Source organism: Rhipicephalus microplus, chromosome 1 (assembly GCF_043290135.1).
Source record: "Rhipicephalus microplus isolate Deutch F79 chromosome 1, USDA_Rmic, whole genome shotgun sequence".
NCBI lineage: Eukaryota > Metazoa > Arthropoda > Arachnida > Ixodida > Ixodidae > Rhipicephalus > Rhipicephalus microplus.
Genome location: NC_134700.1, coordinates 233,754,897 through 233,773,023, shown reverse-complemented (window position 1 = coordinate 233,773,023; position 18,127 = coordinate 233,754,897). Strand labels below are relative to the sequence as shown.

At 44.0% G+C, this 18,127-nt stretch overlaps 1 protein-coding gene across 3 annotated transcripts in view; it reads right to left on the bottom strand.

Moving 5' to 3' along the window:
- Positions 1-53: 53 nt before the first annotated feature.
- Positions 54-18,127, bottom strand: part of LOC119159523 (ankyrin repeat and IBR domain-containing protein 1-like) — an 86,587-nt gene continuing 68,513 nt past the window's right edge. For all 3 annotated transcript variants that reach the window (XM_075891627.1, XM_037412316.2, XM_075891628.1), the window contains one exon: positions 54-17,821. In XM_075891627.1, coding sequence (XP_075747742.1) covers positions 17,598-17,821 — 224 coding nt within the window. In that variant the 3' untranslated portion in view covers positions 54-17,597. The remainder of the gene's footprint in view (positions 17,822-18,127) is intronic.

Here is an 18,127-nt window from a genome sequence, read left to right as displayed (position 1 = left end):
TCGGGAATGAATTTACGGACAAAAGGACGGGACATAGGAAAAATATGACAATGTTCCCATGATGTATCGATTTATTGTGCACTGCAAAACGTGAGCTCATGCAAAACAAACATTTATAAATGAGTGCTCTTTCAAGGCATTGTCAATTAATCTTAAAAGGCAAGCAGCATTACAGAGCATTGCTAACTTCCTTTGATTATTTGCACAGTATACTTTACTTGCACAAAAAGGCAGCAGACATTGTCTGCAAAACAAGTGCACTCACACACAAGACAAAGAAAAGCACCTTAGAAGGCATTAAACAATATTCAGCATGCTCAACAACAGCTTCTTTAAAAACAGGCACATAGAACATGTCAGATGACTTCACACATGTAGAGTGGCTTAGCTCAGCTAAGGTTGAATCTACTAAGACTTATGACCATGTGCCTGTATATGTTGGCAACCAGCCAAAGGCACTGTGCAATCACAGAGGCAACACACACGCATTCGACACACGAAAAAATGTCAAATCAATGGACTAGAGAAAGAAAACATGTCAGCATACGAAACGACAATGCGCTCTATCGAGATTACACAAATCCACTTCTCTGCAGAGATACTACCTCGATGCCACAATGTCATGATAAAAGGGCCGAAAGATACACGAGAAAGAACCTAGGACATAGTGGAATAGCGAGGTTCCCGGGGGCTTGTGGAAAGTTAAAAGGGCTTCAGCTGTTTCGAACCAGCGAAACTCGCTTAACCACAAGATGACGCTTTGGGCTTCTTCAGAGCAATATATAGAAGGCGTAACCATGGATAGCCTAGATCGACCTATCCACTGACCCTGTGAAAGAAGCTGGTTGTATCAGGCAGCTCTGACGTGCCATTCAGTACAAAAAGAAACAAATGCATTATAATACGATACGGCGTAGTACAAAAATACGGTCCCTTCAGTACACACAACTTGAGATGGCGTTTAGCTTATGAAAGTGCCCTAAAACCGGTAGCAAGCAGTCATGTATTGGCTTTGCTTTAGTTGTACTTCTCCTGGCTCTTTTGTGACACCATGCTGCGTCCCAGATAAACAAGCGAGACGTGTTGCAGACTGCCCTTTTGTACGCCCAGACCTCGTCAAAACATGTTAATACTGGTAATCAAAGAGCCTCCATGTATATGATTTAGCTAGTTATGTGGTTCGGCTGCACTTGGAACTTGTTTTGCTAAGAGAGCGCTATAAATTTGCAAATGAGAATGAAGAAAGCAGTTAACTACACTTTACATGGTACTGTGAAGAAATACAGTCTTCCTGAGGCAAGGGCGACTACATTAACTTCTTAAGCCGAAGTTTTTTCTATAATCTATCAAATATATGGCATGGCTGGCTCACATTTTCCCCCTGTACAACTGCTGCAGTAAAAATATTTTCAAGAAAGCTTACGCTATCCGACGTTATGTCAGAAAAGGGATTCTCTCAGACATGTCATAAGAGGCTACTTTAGAATGATGCCAGCTTAACATACAAACCACCACCTTGCAAATAGTAGGCCCTGTATTCTGCATTCAGAAAACAGTTGTGAAAGGCTCTATTGCAATCAGTTTTCAAACGACAGTGTAATACACAACAATCAAATTCATCGCATAAGAACAATTATTACCAATGTGACAGAGGAGGCCAAATGAAAGCAGAAACTCGTTATAAAAGAAGCACTGAAACATAGTCCTGAACATAGTAAGAAAGTGTTCAGATTTGTTGTCAACACGTTCATAAACACGGGAGCTAAACACTGTTTCATTGAATGTAGCAGGGAGTTAAGAGTATCTTGTACGGTAGATTACACGTCTTCTCCCATGATTTTCGAAATCGCCGGATTCTTTTTTACCCTTATGTAACATTGGTGATGTCTCTACATAAGGTTTGACAGTCCATAGGTGCCACCCATTTGGCACGCACAAGTAAACACTTCCAGATTTTGAAGAGAACATGGAAGCAGCATTTGTTAATGCATTTTTTCCAGTTCATCACCCCTCTTTTGTCAACCGTCAATGTTTTATGCCAGGCATCCACTTTGAAAGGCTACCTTAAGCACACTATGAAAAGAAAAGAGAGAAGCAATAGGCAGCGCACAAACTCTGTGTGCCCCTTTAGCTGGGAAGGACTGGTGTGTTGAGGGGGAAGGAAGAAGCAAACACTCCATTTCTATAAAGCACACATTACTTATCTTAGAGAATGTATCTCTTGAAAGGCATCTAACACATTCCAGCTTGGCTTGCTTGCTTTAAAAAAAAGGTCTCTCAGGGCACCTTCGAAGATTGCTCTTAAACTCAGGCATGAAATCTACGAGTGTACATGCCATATCTAGCATGACAACACATGTGTTTTGCCATCAAACTTTGACCCATTCAACAACCACGCTCAGCACCAGTGACCAGTAAAACTTTCACGAAATTGTGTGAAAGCGACAAAACATATGACCATCTGTACAATTCTGCAGAAGAAGCTACTTTGAAGAAAGTTTTCTGTGAAGCAAGTTTATGTATGAGACTAGCTAAAAACACAAGTGTCGCTTCACATGGCAATATGCAGTGTACGTACACATCATGAACATGTCACAGCGACAAATGTGCATCCTATGCAGTCTTTCACTACCATCGAAAAGAATGCCACATAGAAAGCAGCGTTCAGTGTTTTCAAAAAATACCCACCACTTCGCACCAAAGTCAAACAGACACACTAAAGCCACAAAATTTAGGATGCACCATATTTACTCGCAATTAGGGGCACTTTTTTTCCCGAAAATCCGACGGCAAGTTTTATTTCCGAATACTGCATAGACCGCTGATAACGTAAGTTGCCGAAGTCACAAATATCTGCACTACAGCCAAAACAACCTTCTTCATAGGCTACGCTAGCGCAAAACGTGTCGAGCATGCTGTCTCGCGCGTCTAAAAGAATCGAAGCATCGAATGACTCACATTACCAGCAAAATGAACGCGAAAAAACTTCGAAAAGAAAGCGCCATCGCAACAATTCGCTGATTATGTCAGGCTACCTAGATTATGCGCATTATCACGACGGAAATTTTTTTCTTCTGAATGGTACTGATCGATCATTTGATTTCACGGGATCGCACCCGATATCCAAAGACATTGCAATCAAATCGCAAGCCACCATTCCAGTGTTACAAGCGCCACCTATGCCCCCTTTCCTTCAAGTAGAGCCACGTTAAGCAGTTGCGCTGATTCCGTACAAAACTGCAACTTTTATCGCCCGCTATCATTTCCGAAAAGCAACCAATGCTGGTTAGGCCTAGCTCACGGTTCAGCATGTTGTCACGGGAAATTTGTACACGACAACCTGATGATTGAGCGTCAAGAAGATCACACCTAAGCACTAATTCAAGAGCAGCATGCATGATATGATGTTTAGGTTCGTGGCTGGGAAATACACGGCGACAAAGAACCGCCGAGATTGTGCAAGTTTGCGCAGACGGCTACAAAGGCGTAAGCTCGTGTCAGAAAACCGAATTGCAGAGGAGGTAGCAAACACGATAATGACGACGCTGTTACCGACAGCAAACTTAAAGCGCACTTGATGAAGACGCAATCCCATGTTCTATACGAAGCGCGCACGGCCGGAGCCACGCTGGCACTTGTGCGAAGGTTACTGCGACGCCCAAGCAACCACCCTTTTCTTTCTCCTCGCTCCAGTTAACGTACGAGAGTGGCGAATTGCTACCATGCAAATACAGTACTGAACTACTGATTACGGACAAGTTCAGGGTGTGCCTATTCAGTGGAAATTAAAAAAAAAAAAAAAAGATTTCTGTCGACCAAACTGGAGGTGTGCCTGTTATGCAAGTGCACTTATTATGGGAGTAAATATGGTACACACAGGTTACAGGGGCTTCAAAATGTTGGGCTAAATTTCTTGGCCCGGTTTAATAAATGAAAGTGGCCCTTCAGAGGCGAATGTTTTATCATTTTAAGAACTGCAAGACTCCAGTGTGAATTTTATTCCCTGGATTCATTTAGTGCAAAGACAACATATGAGCCTTCGATTCTAGACTCATCTTTAGACAACAACCCTACACAATCTTAGCAATCACTAGCCCTCTTCGTGGTATCCCTGGAAGGCTTCTGGTACCAGGAAAATAACAAGAAGGACCTCCACAGCATTAAAGGACCATATATTTCATGCAGCAGTAAATGTTTGCTGCCTACAGCTGCACCCTATTTCACGTACATGCGATACACGTCAAGTAAGTAAGAAAGCCTCAAGATCGTGGCTGTTTCATCACTTTCTGGCACGGCATGCATGATGAGTGTACCAGAAAACAGTCAAAGCCTGTCAGCACCAAATGCAAATACTGTTTGTTTGATTCTGCTAACCAGCTACATTATAATGAATTAATGACAAACACCGACAGTTTTTATTCGTTCTCAACCTCCTGCACCATCGATGTGTAATGCTAGCAATGCTACTTGTCGCATCTATCGCCACTGTGTGAAGCTGTCGATTTTTATGGCATAAGACAGAAAGTGAACGACCACTTTCCATTAAAAAATTAGCTAAGAAAAACTGTTTTGGGCAATAGGAGGTAGAAACAGTTGCCAAAGTACACCTGAAGAACCTCTCCTCGAATGCCACTTGAAACTACGCATTAATAAATGCAGTACAAGCATGTCCTGTACTTCGTGACAAATAGCATGCACACAATAAAACCTTGACAGCAGTAGAATATAGTTTAGTTAAGGCTGTGATATGGCCAGATTCATGTGAAGCAAAAAAAAGAAATACAACTGGCTTGAGCCGTAAAACAAATGCCCAAATGTCCTCCTCAACAAAAGTTCCAAGACAGTTAGTTGCGCTCTTCTGCAGATATATAAATGCCATGTGTCGGTGATGTGAGAAATACCCCAACCATCCACAATTACCGTTCAAAAAATGATACCTAACGTGTTACCCCTTGGTAATGCATTTGGTCAAATAAAGGTCAATGTGAAGTGTTTTGTAAGTGCAGCATAAAACACCTGCTAATTTATTTTTTTTAATTTTCAATAAAAACTAAAATGTGACAATTGAGAATCACAAGCATAGGGCACCCTTCTGCTAGCTGAAATGGCGTCATCAAAGGGATTAAAGTAAACATGGTCCCATTTCAGTACACTAACTATCATGATGTCAAACAAGTCAATGATCAAGTTCCATTCATTGACAAGGACAATTGATTTCTTGAAAAAAGGAAGGAAAGAACAAAAAAAAGACAGAAGCTCAGAAATACAAGTGACCACAAATAGCCATAAGCTCAACATAACATACGTTAAAAACATACATTATAAAAGTTTTGTTACAAAGAGAACAAAAAAAGGTTTGAAAAAAAAACCTAGCTTGAAAGAATGACATAAGTTACTAACTGCTTTCACTAACTAACAAGCAGGGGTGTGTGAAGTTTTTATGGCTCAAGTCAAGTGCTAGTGCAAGTTACTGTCAACCTTAATTCAGCTTAATTCAGTGAAGTTTTACAAGATCTGGCTTGCAGGCAATCATTAAAGTCCACTACAGTAAATTGCAAAGCAATTACCATGTCTGGCTAGTCCTATGAAATGCTGCCTTCAATACCTCATTGCAATTACATGATCAATTAGCACTGAAAGGTGCCTAACACTTGAACAGGACTTTGCCTACGTACTTCTCACTTGTGTCAATGGGTTTAAAATACTGATACAACATGAGAAATAGGATGGGCATGTGTGTCACTGCTACACGCAGCCTAAAGACCACATGTTTAAGCATTTTAAGCACAAAGGCATCAAAAGCAAAGTAGAACTGAACATTTAGAATACTATGAAGCATATAGCGAGAGCACAATCACCTGCGAATGTTAATCTCTGTGTGAAAAATAAAGAAACAAATTGCTCATTTCATAATAACTAAGAGGGTTAGGCCTCACTTCCTAAAACAGACACACTACTGACGCCATGCAGCGCCGTGAAAAGAAAGAGCATCAAAATGCCAATAAATCATCCAGCTCTTTCAATGCACCCATACGAAAAATAATAAAATACCTGCCGTGTTCATAAATAAATAACAAAGAAAAGCAATCCAGACCAAGTTGCATGCGCTTCATACACATATTTATTAAGGGTAGGCGAATATTTGAAATATCAAGTATTCTTTCAACAGTGTTTGTTATTCGATTTGCACTGGAATTTGACTATTTGTACTATTCAAACTTTTTCAAGACAAGTACAATCAACGTCCGATTGGAAGTGATTTTCAATTTTCAACATGCTTCACCTCATCCCAATCATTTTGTGGCAAAACTGCCTTTCAAGCTACGCTACAGTCCAATTTACTAAAGGCTAGGCTTGTGCGAATAGTGAATTTTAGGTTCTAAGTGAATTCGAAGCGATTAGCGGTTTCGGTCGAATGATTTCAAATCAAGTTGGAATAGTATATACGACATGTTATAAAAGAAAATGGGCATATCTCCAATGACCTGTCTATCCTGCAGAATGTACACATATCATTATAATAAAACAAGGCCTGAGAAAATGCCATTTTTCAAGGTTCAAAGGGAGGGGGAACAACTTTGAATAGCAGCAGGATTTTACTTTTGGTAAAATGTGAATTATAACCTCTAAAATATGTTACGTTTTATTATTTACTATACTTAGAGCATATAAGCCGGTACAGCATTTTAAACATCAAAAATTGTGAATAAATGTGAGGTTTATATGTTAATTTAACCTTGAAATGGGGCTTCGCAGCCGGGTAAATTGCCAAAAGATGTTTCTATGGCTTAGCACCACCTCACTGCCCTGAAACCCCATTTACAAAAAGTTGCATGCAAACTAATACACATTTTAATAGGCGCTTTCCCGGCTTAGCACCCCTTCACAGCAGCAAAACCGACCTTACAAAAATTACAAGCGGATTAATATACATCTATTCGTTCATTTCAACTACTTCAAAATTTTCAATAATATAAACTCATATAAAAGGGAATTCGAATACTGTGCTATTCGTTCAAATATTCGCACAAGCTTACTAAAGACAAATACAGCCAACGTCTCATTAAAAATGGCTCCTTCAAATTTACAATATGCTTCACTTCATGACGCTCATACTGCAGCAAGGCTGCATTTTAAGCTCCACTACGGTCGCAAATGCAGGGTATAAATAAATATCATCACTGAAAAGTAACACACAGGTATCGTTAATAGTGAATTTCAGTTTGTCCATAAACTTTTTTGTGCTCGCGTAAAATCCAGTTACTGCCGCCGCAACAGTGAGAGGCCGGATAGGCGGGGCCAGAAAAACCCTGTTTGTCCACTGGTGTGCATTCCCTATACCGATATTCCACAAACCCCTTTACGTACACCGGAATGCTGTTCACGCCAAAACTTCCTAATATAGCTAATTGACACACACAAGTGTGCATGGCTGAAGCATGTATCCCCGGGTACCTTCTTGTTGCTACTTGGAACGACATCCATTTTGGTATCACTGTTTTGTTTTGCAAAAAGGTTGATCGAAGCACGAATGATTTGCAATGTCACAAATCGCGGCGATTCTAAGCTCCAGACTGTCGCATTCAAACCCCAGACTACACTTTTTATGGCAACGACGGCAATGCTGGTGACAACGCCTGACTTAATGTGTGTGCCTAGCAGACAAGAGAGAGAGAGAGAAAGGAAAGGCCGCGAGGTTAACCAGATATTGGCACCTGGTTTGCTACCCAGCGCTGGGGGCGAGGAAATAGGGGCAAGAAAGAGGGGGTAGATAAAAAAAAACACACGCGCACTCATGTGAAAACGAAAACACACACAGGAAAGGCGTCCTAGCTACAACCGTTCAGTAAGGCTGGTCGATCGCAAAAAATGTAGTAGCGCTTTCAGGGCCTTCTTCTGTGAAGTTGCATCTTGTCGATATTGTAGAATTCCTTGCTCCGCCAGAGGTTGATTATCTAATTTGCTGATTCCTTGCGAAGGCATAGTCGTTGTTTACTATACTCTAGGCAGTCACAGAGAATATGTTGGATCGTTTCTTCTTTGCCGCAGTGGCCACAGGCTGCGGTGTCGGCCATCCCAATGCGGAAAGCGTAGGCGTTGGTAAACGCAACGCCCAACCACAGCCTACATAACAGGGTCTAGTCTGCTCGGCAAATCCTCGACCGGACTTGAAGACTTAGCGTATGGTCAAGCGAGTAGTCGGGCATGCTTGAAGTGTAGCTGATTCCATTGTGATGTGGTTTGCTGGCGAGCAAGCCTGCGGAGCTTTCGTGCAGCATCTGTCCTAGAAAGTGGTAGTCGTAGTTTATGATCTTCTGTGTGGGCTGAGCGGGCAGCTTGATCGGCCCCTTCATTGCCGATGATTCCGCAGTGACTGGGTAACCACTGAAATGTAATATGGTGCCCTTTCTCAGTCAGGGGGTGTATAACCTCTGCTATCTCTAGTACCAGCTGCTCGTGTGGTCCACGGCGTAAGGCTGATAGTAGAGACTGCAGTGCCGCCTTCGAATCGCAGAAAATAGTCCACTTGCGTGTAGGTTGATCAACGACTGATTGCAATGCGGCACGGAGGGCTACCGATTCTGCTGCCGTTGATGTTGTTGCGTGAGATGTCTTGAACTTAATTGTTGTGGCCAACCTTGGTATCACTACTGCTCCTGTAGAGCTGTCCAGCTGAGCCGATCCGTCAGTGTATATATGTGTAGAGTCTTGGTATTTCTCATAAAAGAGAAGTAGTGTGAGCTGTTTAAGAGCCGGTGATGACAAATTGGCCTTTTTCTGGATGCCAGGTATGTTAATATTAATCATTGGTTGAGCGAGGCACCATGGCACCATTTCTGATTTCTGATTCATTTCTGATTGAGCGAGGCACCATTTCTGGATGCCAGGTATGTTAATATTAATCATTGGTTGAGCGAGGCACCATGGCGGAGTCACAGGTCTAGCGCCAGGAGAGAACGAAGTTGGGATCGACTCGCCATGTGCTAGCAGACAAAATGTTAGTGGAGCAGCTGGGCCTGTGATTCTGTGGATAATGTGAGGCAGCTGACCACTCCATTCTGTAGAGAAGTGGCCAGCTGCGGCAGGATCTGGACATGACCCTGGGGAAGCGCTAAAAATAGCAGACTTGCCGGTCGTTTTGATTCGTGATAGATACCGGTGATATAAATCAATAAAAAATTTCACAGCATATCTACGGAGTAAATGATGATGAGCGGGACGAAGTGTCTGTCTGTGTGTCTGTCTGTCCGTGCCTCCGTCCATCCACTCCTATCACACTAAGGCACACATCGGACGGACGCCCCACTTATCATCATTTACTCCGTGGATATGCTGTGAATTTCTTATTATACGAAAACCACTAACGACATCTAGTGATACAATTTCCACGAACATATACCGTATTTACTCGCGTAATCCTCGCACTCGCGTAATTCTTGCACCCCCCAAATCACCCTACAAAAATATGATTTTTTTTACCTCGAGTAATTATCACACCCCCAAAAATTGCCGCAATAATGTCGTCTGCTTGTTCCAGCCATTGATAATGATGGCGCATGCTATCTGGCGCCATCTCTTAAGCATCAAGCGTACTATTATTGCATGGAGATTATCCAATTCAAGCCAAGCCAAAGCGGTAATTGCGCTTTGCGGTACAGTGGCTAGAATAGGGAAGTGTGATGAGCGGCAAGCAGCGCCTACGGAGCGCACTGAAGCCTCTGAGGTGGAGCGGCGTGGGGGCGCGCGCAGTCGTTTATACGTCGTTTGCACGTTTCCGACAGGTTGGTCGGGCGCGTTCGTCCTCGTTTTTTTTTTTTTATTCCGTGGCACTCTCACACCAATGCTTCTGTATGCACTCTCATGGCGCGAAAATAAAGTCATTGCTTCGTTCCGGGGTGCACTACAGGCTACAAGTCAGGTTGTTCGGCGTTAGTAAGAACAAAGCTCTGCGCAGTGGCGAAGAGCGATCCCGCGCGCTGACAAGCCGCTTCAAGAAAACTTGGCTGTGTGCAAGCTGTACTTCGACGAGAGGTATGTACATCTCCCGGCACTTCGAGCTCACTGTGAACGGCGAAATGGTCCAAGGGGTAGGCCCATAGACGTGCTTGTCGTTCAGGGGGGGGGGGGGGCAAAGGTTCGTTGCAGTGCGCCCCTCCCTATTAATTGAATGTATGAGGCAGATTTCGCGCCCCCCCCCCTCTTTAGATGACTTAAAGTGTGCCCCGCTGCCTGGTCAATGTATAGAGCAGATTTAGCGTCCCCCTCACAGGTGACTAGGGGGGGGCGCTCACCCCCTTTGCCCCCCTTGTGCAGACGCCTATTGGTAGGCTTTTCGGTGAAGCTCTTCGTATTTGTAGACGCCCTTGAAATCCCTTTCTAAAAATGGTTTTTCTACAACGAGCTTCACAGTGACAGCTTGAAAGAGCCTTTTTTCTGCTTAAAAAACAAAAACAAAACAAAGATGTTACACTGGGCTGCGCACAACATGGTTCGAGCCTCACCAATCAAGTGAACACGTTTCTTTCTGCTCACCCATTTGCGTCTTTACACAAAGGCACTCCACAAGGAGCGAGCATCTTCCCGTGAAAAGAAGTACCTGAAGCCCAGGCGCGTCATCTGCTCTCAGTCCAAAGGAAACAATGTTCTGTAGGGTGCTTGTGAAATATAAAACTTTTTTTTCTTGGGGATAAAAAAAGACGCACGACCAATTATCAAGTATGCATTGTTGTAAACAGATAGTGAGTCACTACTCGGAAATGCCTTGTATGGCCAGTGTGCAGAAAATAAAGGGTTTTCATTAAGATACCACTCGGGATTCTCGTCCCTAAAATGATGGTTCGCCGTAGAAGGTGTTGCAAACAGTGGCTCACAACCTAGTCCATCGTTCCACTCTTCTACCATTTCACATCAATAAAATGTTTCAGTGTCGTAACGCGCTCACTTTCGGCACCCTGTCGATATCTCAGTTCAGTCGCGTACCCGCGTAGGTATCCAGTAATTCCGGAAGCTTATTAGCATATTTTCTCCGTCGCAATTTGAAACCATGCACGAGCAACAAAATATATTTTATATGTTTCGCATGGCCCGCGCACGTGGTTGATTCCCGTCTCATACATGCGCAGCGCATCGCCAGCTTGGGTGACGTGCAAACGCGTGCCAGCGCCATCTGGCGGTTTCCTCCCAAGGCGTTATGCGCTAGCCGGCGCGTTCATCACACTTCCTTATTCTAGCCACTGTAGTTGCGGCGTGTTTTGTATGTTGTGTCGGTAATCTTGTCACAATATGGGGTGATACTGAAGCTACACGGCTGCTTTCAAGTTGGCAGTGATTGATCATGTTAAACAACAACAGGGCCACCAGTAGGCCCTTCGGAGTCGACGAGTTTTGTGTTCGCTACTAGTGATGGCAGCTGAAAGCCACCAAGACGCGTTGGGCCTGCTGTGTGCCTAAGACTGTGGGATTGATGATAAACTTTATTTCTTCAGATGGAAACTGCGGACAATTCTGTTAAATAGCCATCAGCCGAATACTGACATCCTACGCTTAGCTTTTGAGGGCTCCTGTTGAGTGACAAACGCTACCACTAAGCCTGCAACGCCCACAAGCTTTGCGTATGGTGTTGTAATTCTCTACTATTTGCTTGCACTTTTTGTTTCTCAAATAAATCTTGCCTTGTGTTGAACCTCTGCTTTTATTGTTGAGGTAAAATTTAAATTTAATTAGCACTTCTCAAAGCTTGCTGTTAGTTCCTGATGTGAGAATCTGGATTTGCGGCCACTTCGTTTTCTTTTTCCCCCTGTACGTTTTTGTGGAAAGTTTTCTCCGCGTAATTCTCGCACACCCCAATTTTGCATCAGTTTTCCACCGAAAAAAGTTCGAGAATTGTGCGAGTAAATACGGTACACACAACGGCATCTTCAGAGCAATTGTAAAAACTAACTAGAAGTGGCTACTACAACATACAACTATAGTGAACTAGATAGGGGTAGTGGGACGAGCAGAGAGTGAAAGTAAGCAGTGGCAGCGAGGCGAAATGCACGGATGTCTTCGCGCACAGCATGGTGGCACCACTGAGACTTTCTCCTGACGCCTCAGCCCAGCAACGTGCATTCTGACGACAGGCAATGACAATTGTAGGCACGTGTGCGTGATATATTTGGTGGTGTGATGAAAGTAATGTTGAGTTTGATAGGAAAACCTCAGTAAAATAATTATTTTGTGCCAGGTTGTAAAACTGGGTTAGAAGAGTGAAAATGCTGTCTTCTGTCTACATGAAGGACTGGAGTGGTCGTTAGTACCCTTCACAAGATTTGTAGTAATGGCTTGGCAGTATCGCACTGCAGTAGTATCTCAAAAATACTTCTGAGTTCCTTTATCAAGATACATATGAAAAATGTATTTGTATCACAGTAGTGAAATAAATACTTCTCCTATGTATCGAATGTATCGGAATACTGTGAAGACACGGTTATCTCGCTACTCTTTTGTTAGAACTGAGGCAATTGTAGTGAAGAAGAGGAGCTTCAGCGGCATTTCTCGGAGCATCAGGGGCATCGCCATCAGCATAAGCTCGTGCTTGCTGCGCTTGGCCGGACGCTGCTGACTGCTTCGCTTTCTGCGTTCTGCGCTGCAAATAAACCCCGTTACAAGTGGTGGATTCTGCTGGGTTTCGATCACCCTGGAGCTTCGGAATCGCATTTTACCATCCATTATGCCTACCGACGCAAGCGCCGCTCCAACTCCTCCACCGGCACCGCCTACTGTTCTCTGCGCCGGTTCTCTGCGTCTGCGAGATCCCTCTGTTTTCTCAGGCACAGAAGACAAGGACGTTGACGACTGGATTTCAATGTACGAGCGAGTGAGTACTCACAACAAATGGGATGACGCCGCCAAGTTGGCCTACATCTCCTTCTACCTGTCGGACGTGGCCAAGCTGTGGTTTATAAACCACGAAGCGGAACTCCCTACATGGTCGGTCTTCAAAACGAGCCCCACACAAGTTTTCGGGCGGCCTGAGGTACGCAAACGCCGTGCCGAACAACGCTTACATACTCGGTCCCAGCAGCTTGGTGAAAATTTCACAAGCTATATTGAGGACATTCTGGACCTTTGCAAGCGAGTCAACGAGTCGATGTCCGAAGAGCTTAAGATCAAGCATATCATGAAGGGCATTGAGGACGACGCTTTCCAAATGTTGCTTTCTAAGAGTCCTCGCACTGTCCTAGAACTGACCGAGTTATGCCAGAGTTTTGACGAGTTGCGCAGGCAACGTCTTTCCACCCGACGTCCCTCGGTGCTCGACGACTCTTCGTCCAGCCTTTCCACCCTTGGCATAGGAGAAGACCATGCCTTTCTTCTCTCCAAGATCCAAGAGTTCATCCGCGCTGAGGTCGCTCGTCAGCTCTCTTTGATGTCCTGTGTACCCGATCAACCACGCAGATTGACATCTACACTCCGCGACTTCATTCAAGACCAGGTCGCACAAGTTCTTCCTCCCGCCCGTGAACCGCCCCCAGTCGCCGCACCTCTCACGTACGCCGAGGCCGCTGCTCGCCCTCGACAGCCTGCGTTCCAGCCAGCGCCTATGTATTCGCCGCCGCCCTTTTCGCCGCCGACCTATTCACCGCCGCCTATGCCGATACCACCTCGGCCGCAGTTTTCTGCCCCCCCAGCCACAAGTCGGAGTCTACTCCGACCAATGACGGATCTACGACAACCGTCCCATATGTTTTGCTTGTGGTGGTGTTGGCCACGTGGCACGTTATTGTCGTCATCGCCAGGCTGCTCAGAACATTCGACGAATGCCCTCTTTCGACCCTCAGTTTTCGTCTACGCCTTCAAGCCCTCCTTCCTCCTCCTTTCATTCTGATCGTCCACACGGCCCGACCCGCCGCTCCCCATCTCCACGTCGACGTTCGCTTTCCCCTATGCGTCGCCGTTCCGGACCCACCGACCAGGAAAACTAACGGCCGCAGTTCCCGAGGTACGAACTGCGTCCCCGTCGCCATGCACAAGTCCTCGCCCCTGTCCAGCTAACGTCATTGAAGTGTCAGTCGATGGTATCGTCGTCATGGCGCTTGTTGACACCGGAGCCGCTCTATCCGTCCTTTCCATCAACCTGTGTCGCAAACTCCGCAAAGTTCTGACGCCATTATCCGGCCTCTCTCTTGGAACGGCTAACACACAAAGTGTAACACCTCTCGCAGCCTGCACCACATGAGTCGTCATCGAAGGGATTGTGTATATCGTCGAATTCGTAGTTCTGCCCTCGTGTTCCCATGGCATGATACTCGGCTGGGACTTCCTTGCGAATAATAATGCCGTCATTGACTGCTGTCGCGCTGAACTTGAGCTATCTGCACTTCCTGATGTTGACGCTGTCGAAGCCTCCCTGCCGTGTTATAAACTGTTTGTTTCCGACGACACCACCGTACCACCGCGCTCTTCTCTGCTGGTGACTGTGTCGTGTGACGCTATTTCCGACGGTGATGTTTTATTTACGCCCTCTGCCCTGTTCATTCAACGCAAATGTTCTCCACTGCCCATTGCTCTCCTTACTCTCCACCATGGCGTCACGAAGACGCTCGTGTACAATACGCTAGAAGGGCCTTTACCTTTATTCTATGGTGAATGTCTCGGTCACGTGCATCCGATCGACGCCCGTCACATTTTTAATGCTCCATCTAGTTTACTTTCTACAGACCTCAGCGCACTCATTTCTGACTCTGTTGTTGACCAGTCACTCCTTGACGCTTACACAATGTATATCAAATAGCAAAAAAAAACCTCGTATGAGCTTTGCTGGGCAAAAGCACCCCACCAGACAGCGGCACATGAAGATCAGCGAAGAATCCCCCATCCGCACAGAACGTTCTATGTAGTTACGTATTTGAGGTGACTGACGGCAGAATCGAGGAGGCAGTGCTTACGATCTTAGATCCCTCTGCAGGCCGGTGAAGCACTGCCAGCTTTTTTTGTGGGGGGGGGGGGGGGGGCAGTTTTGGTATTTAGTAGTTATGTTCGCGTACAATAATAGACAGCCTTTTCTATATTGCCAGTCTTTACTTAAAACTGAACAGGCACTGTCTACTGACAGCCTATATTAGATGCTACTGTTACTTTAGTGTAATTAGCATAAACCTTCTCAGTAAAACGAATTGATCACTCGCGTAAAATAAGGGCATACTTCACCTCACATCAGTGCTGTTTGTTAGTGAGTCGAGCGATACGGCCGACTTGCACTCTGACTATCTACAGCATTATCGACAATGTCACAGTACACTTAATCAATGTACATGCGGAATATCGACACCCATGTAACTTAAACATATTTTAGTGTCCATATTGTTGTATATGTGTATTCCTGTAATTGTATTCCAGGATACTTTTTTTCATCTTTTTGCAAAATTATCTTCATAATACCATGTTATATCTTTCATATATATATGTTTCTCAGTACCTGCATTTTTAGGCTTCCAGCACGTGAATTTCCGCATTTGCATTTCAGAATACTTTTATGAGTATCTCAACCAAGCCCTGATTTGTGCATATTTGTAGACGCACTTCAGAATATGTACGCTGAATGCTTCATTGTCTCGGAGCTAAACACGAACAGCATTTAACATTGTGTCTCTTGTGAAGAACAGCCTACTCTGCTCTAATGTTATTCTATGCGACACTCACAAGAAAAAAAAACACGAGAATTATTTAGCCTGTGTCTTCACATATCTGCGCTTGGACAGAGAGCAAATCATATCAGTAATCTCAGTCGAATGACCTAGATGCATGGGTTTGTGTTCGCACATATAGTTTTTGAGGAATGTCTTTGTGTTGATTAAAATGGTTTGATCCATTCTTTCAGTTCTTTATCTGTCATTCTCTTGGGTTTTTTTTTTTGCATGCACGGCATCGCCTGAGCAGGAACACATTCGTTCTGTCCAAGTAGCCATGCACAATTCCAAATCCTCACTGACAAGCTTGCCTCTAAAATCTCTTGTCTTAGAACTTTCAAGACAAAACTATTTATGCTCCTTTAGTTGAACAGTGTACAATTTAGGCCATCAGGAGTCAAGCATAAACTTTAAACATATCGCAGTCATCATTTGAAAATGCTGCAAATAAGCAGCCACAGTGGTGTGCCTGGCAATTTATGCGCAAACGTCCTCACCAGGAGGACCGCCATCGTCCCACTATCCCTATCTAATTCACTATAATACAACTACGAGGGAACGACCCACACCCTACGCCTCTAAAATAAATATTTATTCGTCCCTCAGTCGGGTTATAGGTCGCTAATCACTACTAGAGGGTCAATAACAACTCGTGAATGCAAAAATCTTGCTATTAGCAAATTTGATGTCAGTGCTCCTTTAAGAATGAAAATGCCAAATGATAGACTATGTAGTGCTGTAGCAGCATTTTTAGCCAAAGTTACAGATCTCTAACACTTTAAGTGTATTTTTCTAGTTTGATGATTCTGCTCACTGTATTCATGGTTTAGCTTAATTTGAAACGATAAGCTTGGCGTCATATTACTCTTAATAAAATTGGCCAGGAAGTGATGCGATTTTTATAGCTACAGATTCATTTTGCTAATTACAATTAGAGGTAATAATAAAAAAATTTAAAGATTATTATGAACATCTAACCTACAGATGGCATTCACTAGCTTTTTTAATTTAGCAAGACAAAATAGCCAAAGAGCCTCATAAGAAGTAGCCATTATTATCCTTTTCAAACCTCCATATTTCTTGGACCAGTGCACCTACTAAATATACCATTTGCTAACCAGAAATCAACATGAAAAACTGGTGAGAACATTGAAGCTAAGTTTGTGATGAACCAAAAAAAGACAAAGCTTTAAAACCCTTACGAAATGATATCTTTGACATTGGCCGTTAGGCCTATACATGCCCTAGATATGTGGCTTAGGCAGTGATGGCAACAGTAAAACGCTTTAACACTTCACTTATCCAGATTTTCCTTCTTACTGTTACATATTGTTCTTTTCAGTAACCTGCAAAATTACAAAGACAGTAACGCAACGAATTCGCTTGTTGTTTCAATGTTTCCAGAAACGACATCCAAGACCATGCAAATAAACATCTAAGGTATAAGATTCGGCAAGTTGGCGATTCATTCTTGGGTACAGCGCAAAGAATGCAGGATGCAGATGAATAAACAGAACAAGGTGCTTTGTCTTGTTTACTTATTTGTGACCTGCATTCTTTGCTCTGCACCCGAGAGATAAACAGCCTTCATTACATTGGGACAAATTCGTACTATGAATTCAAGCCGTTTTTGTATGCAGGCACTTGAAAAGACTGACACGTAAGTGTAGATTTTTCTGCATGAGCAGTATTTCCACAGCTGAAATAGCTCTGATTCAGGCTCCTGCACCTCGTGACTAAAACTGCTTAGATGCAGGCTCAGTGCAAAGAGGAAAACCAAATGTGAATCGAGATGTGATGCTTAGTTCACACACCCCTGAAAGCGACGAGCATTGTTGAAAATAGTACTGCAGCGAACCAAATGCTGAAAAATAAAATATTCAAACAGATACGACACCATTTCTCCTACTTTTGTTTTCTGATTGCTCACTCTGATTTGGCCCCAGGACGGAAAAGATCCTTTTCCAGCTTGTGACTACTATCTGGCAAGTTGGACACTAGATTCCTCGTTTCAGCAACACTCGCAGGCTCTGACATGCCCTCAGCACCAGTATTTGGAGATGCTAGTGCTTTTCGTGATGGACTCGCAGGGATATAAGAGCTGTCGCTCCTCGAGCTGTGGGCAGGTGACAATGCCAGATGCTCGTCACCTGCACAGACAAAGGCCAGGGAGGTCTGTTACTGTTGTCGAGGGCAATTTCCAGGCAGCTTCATGGCTGTTACAGAAAACTGAGCTGAAAAGAGGCACCTGAAACCTGCACCTTGTTAAACAGACTTGCAATGTTATGGCACTAATTGAAGTATCCCTTGAAACCATAGTCCAGACTGAGAGTATCTGAGAACTTATAATTATATCAATAGTAGAGAGCGGTCCACAAATATTTGGTGCGAATAGCTGTTTTCAATTTGAATTTGCTACGGCAGTATGCTACCACCGCACAGACAATCACAAATAA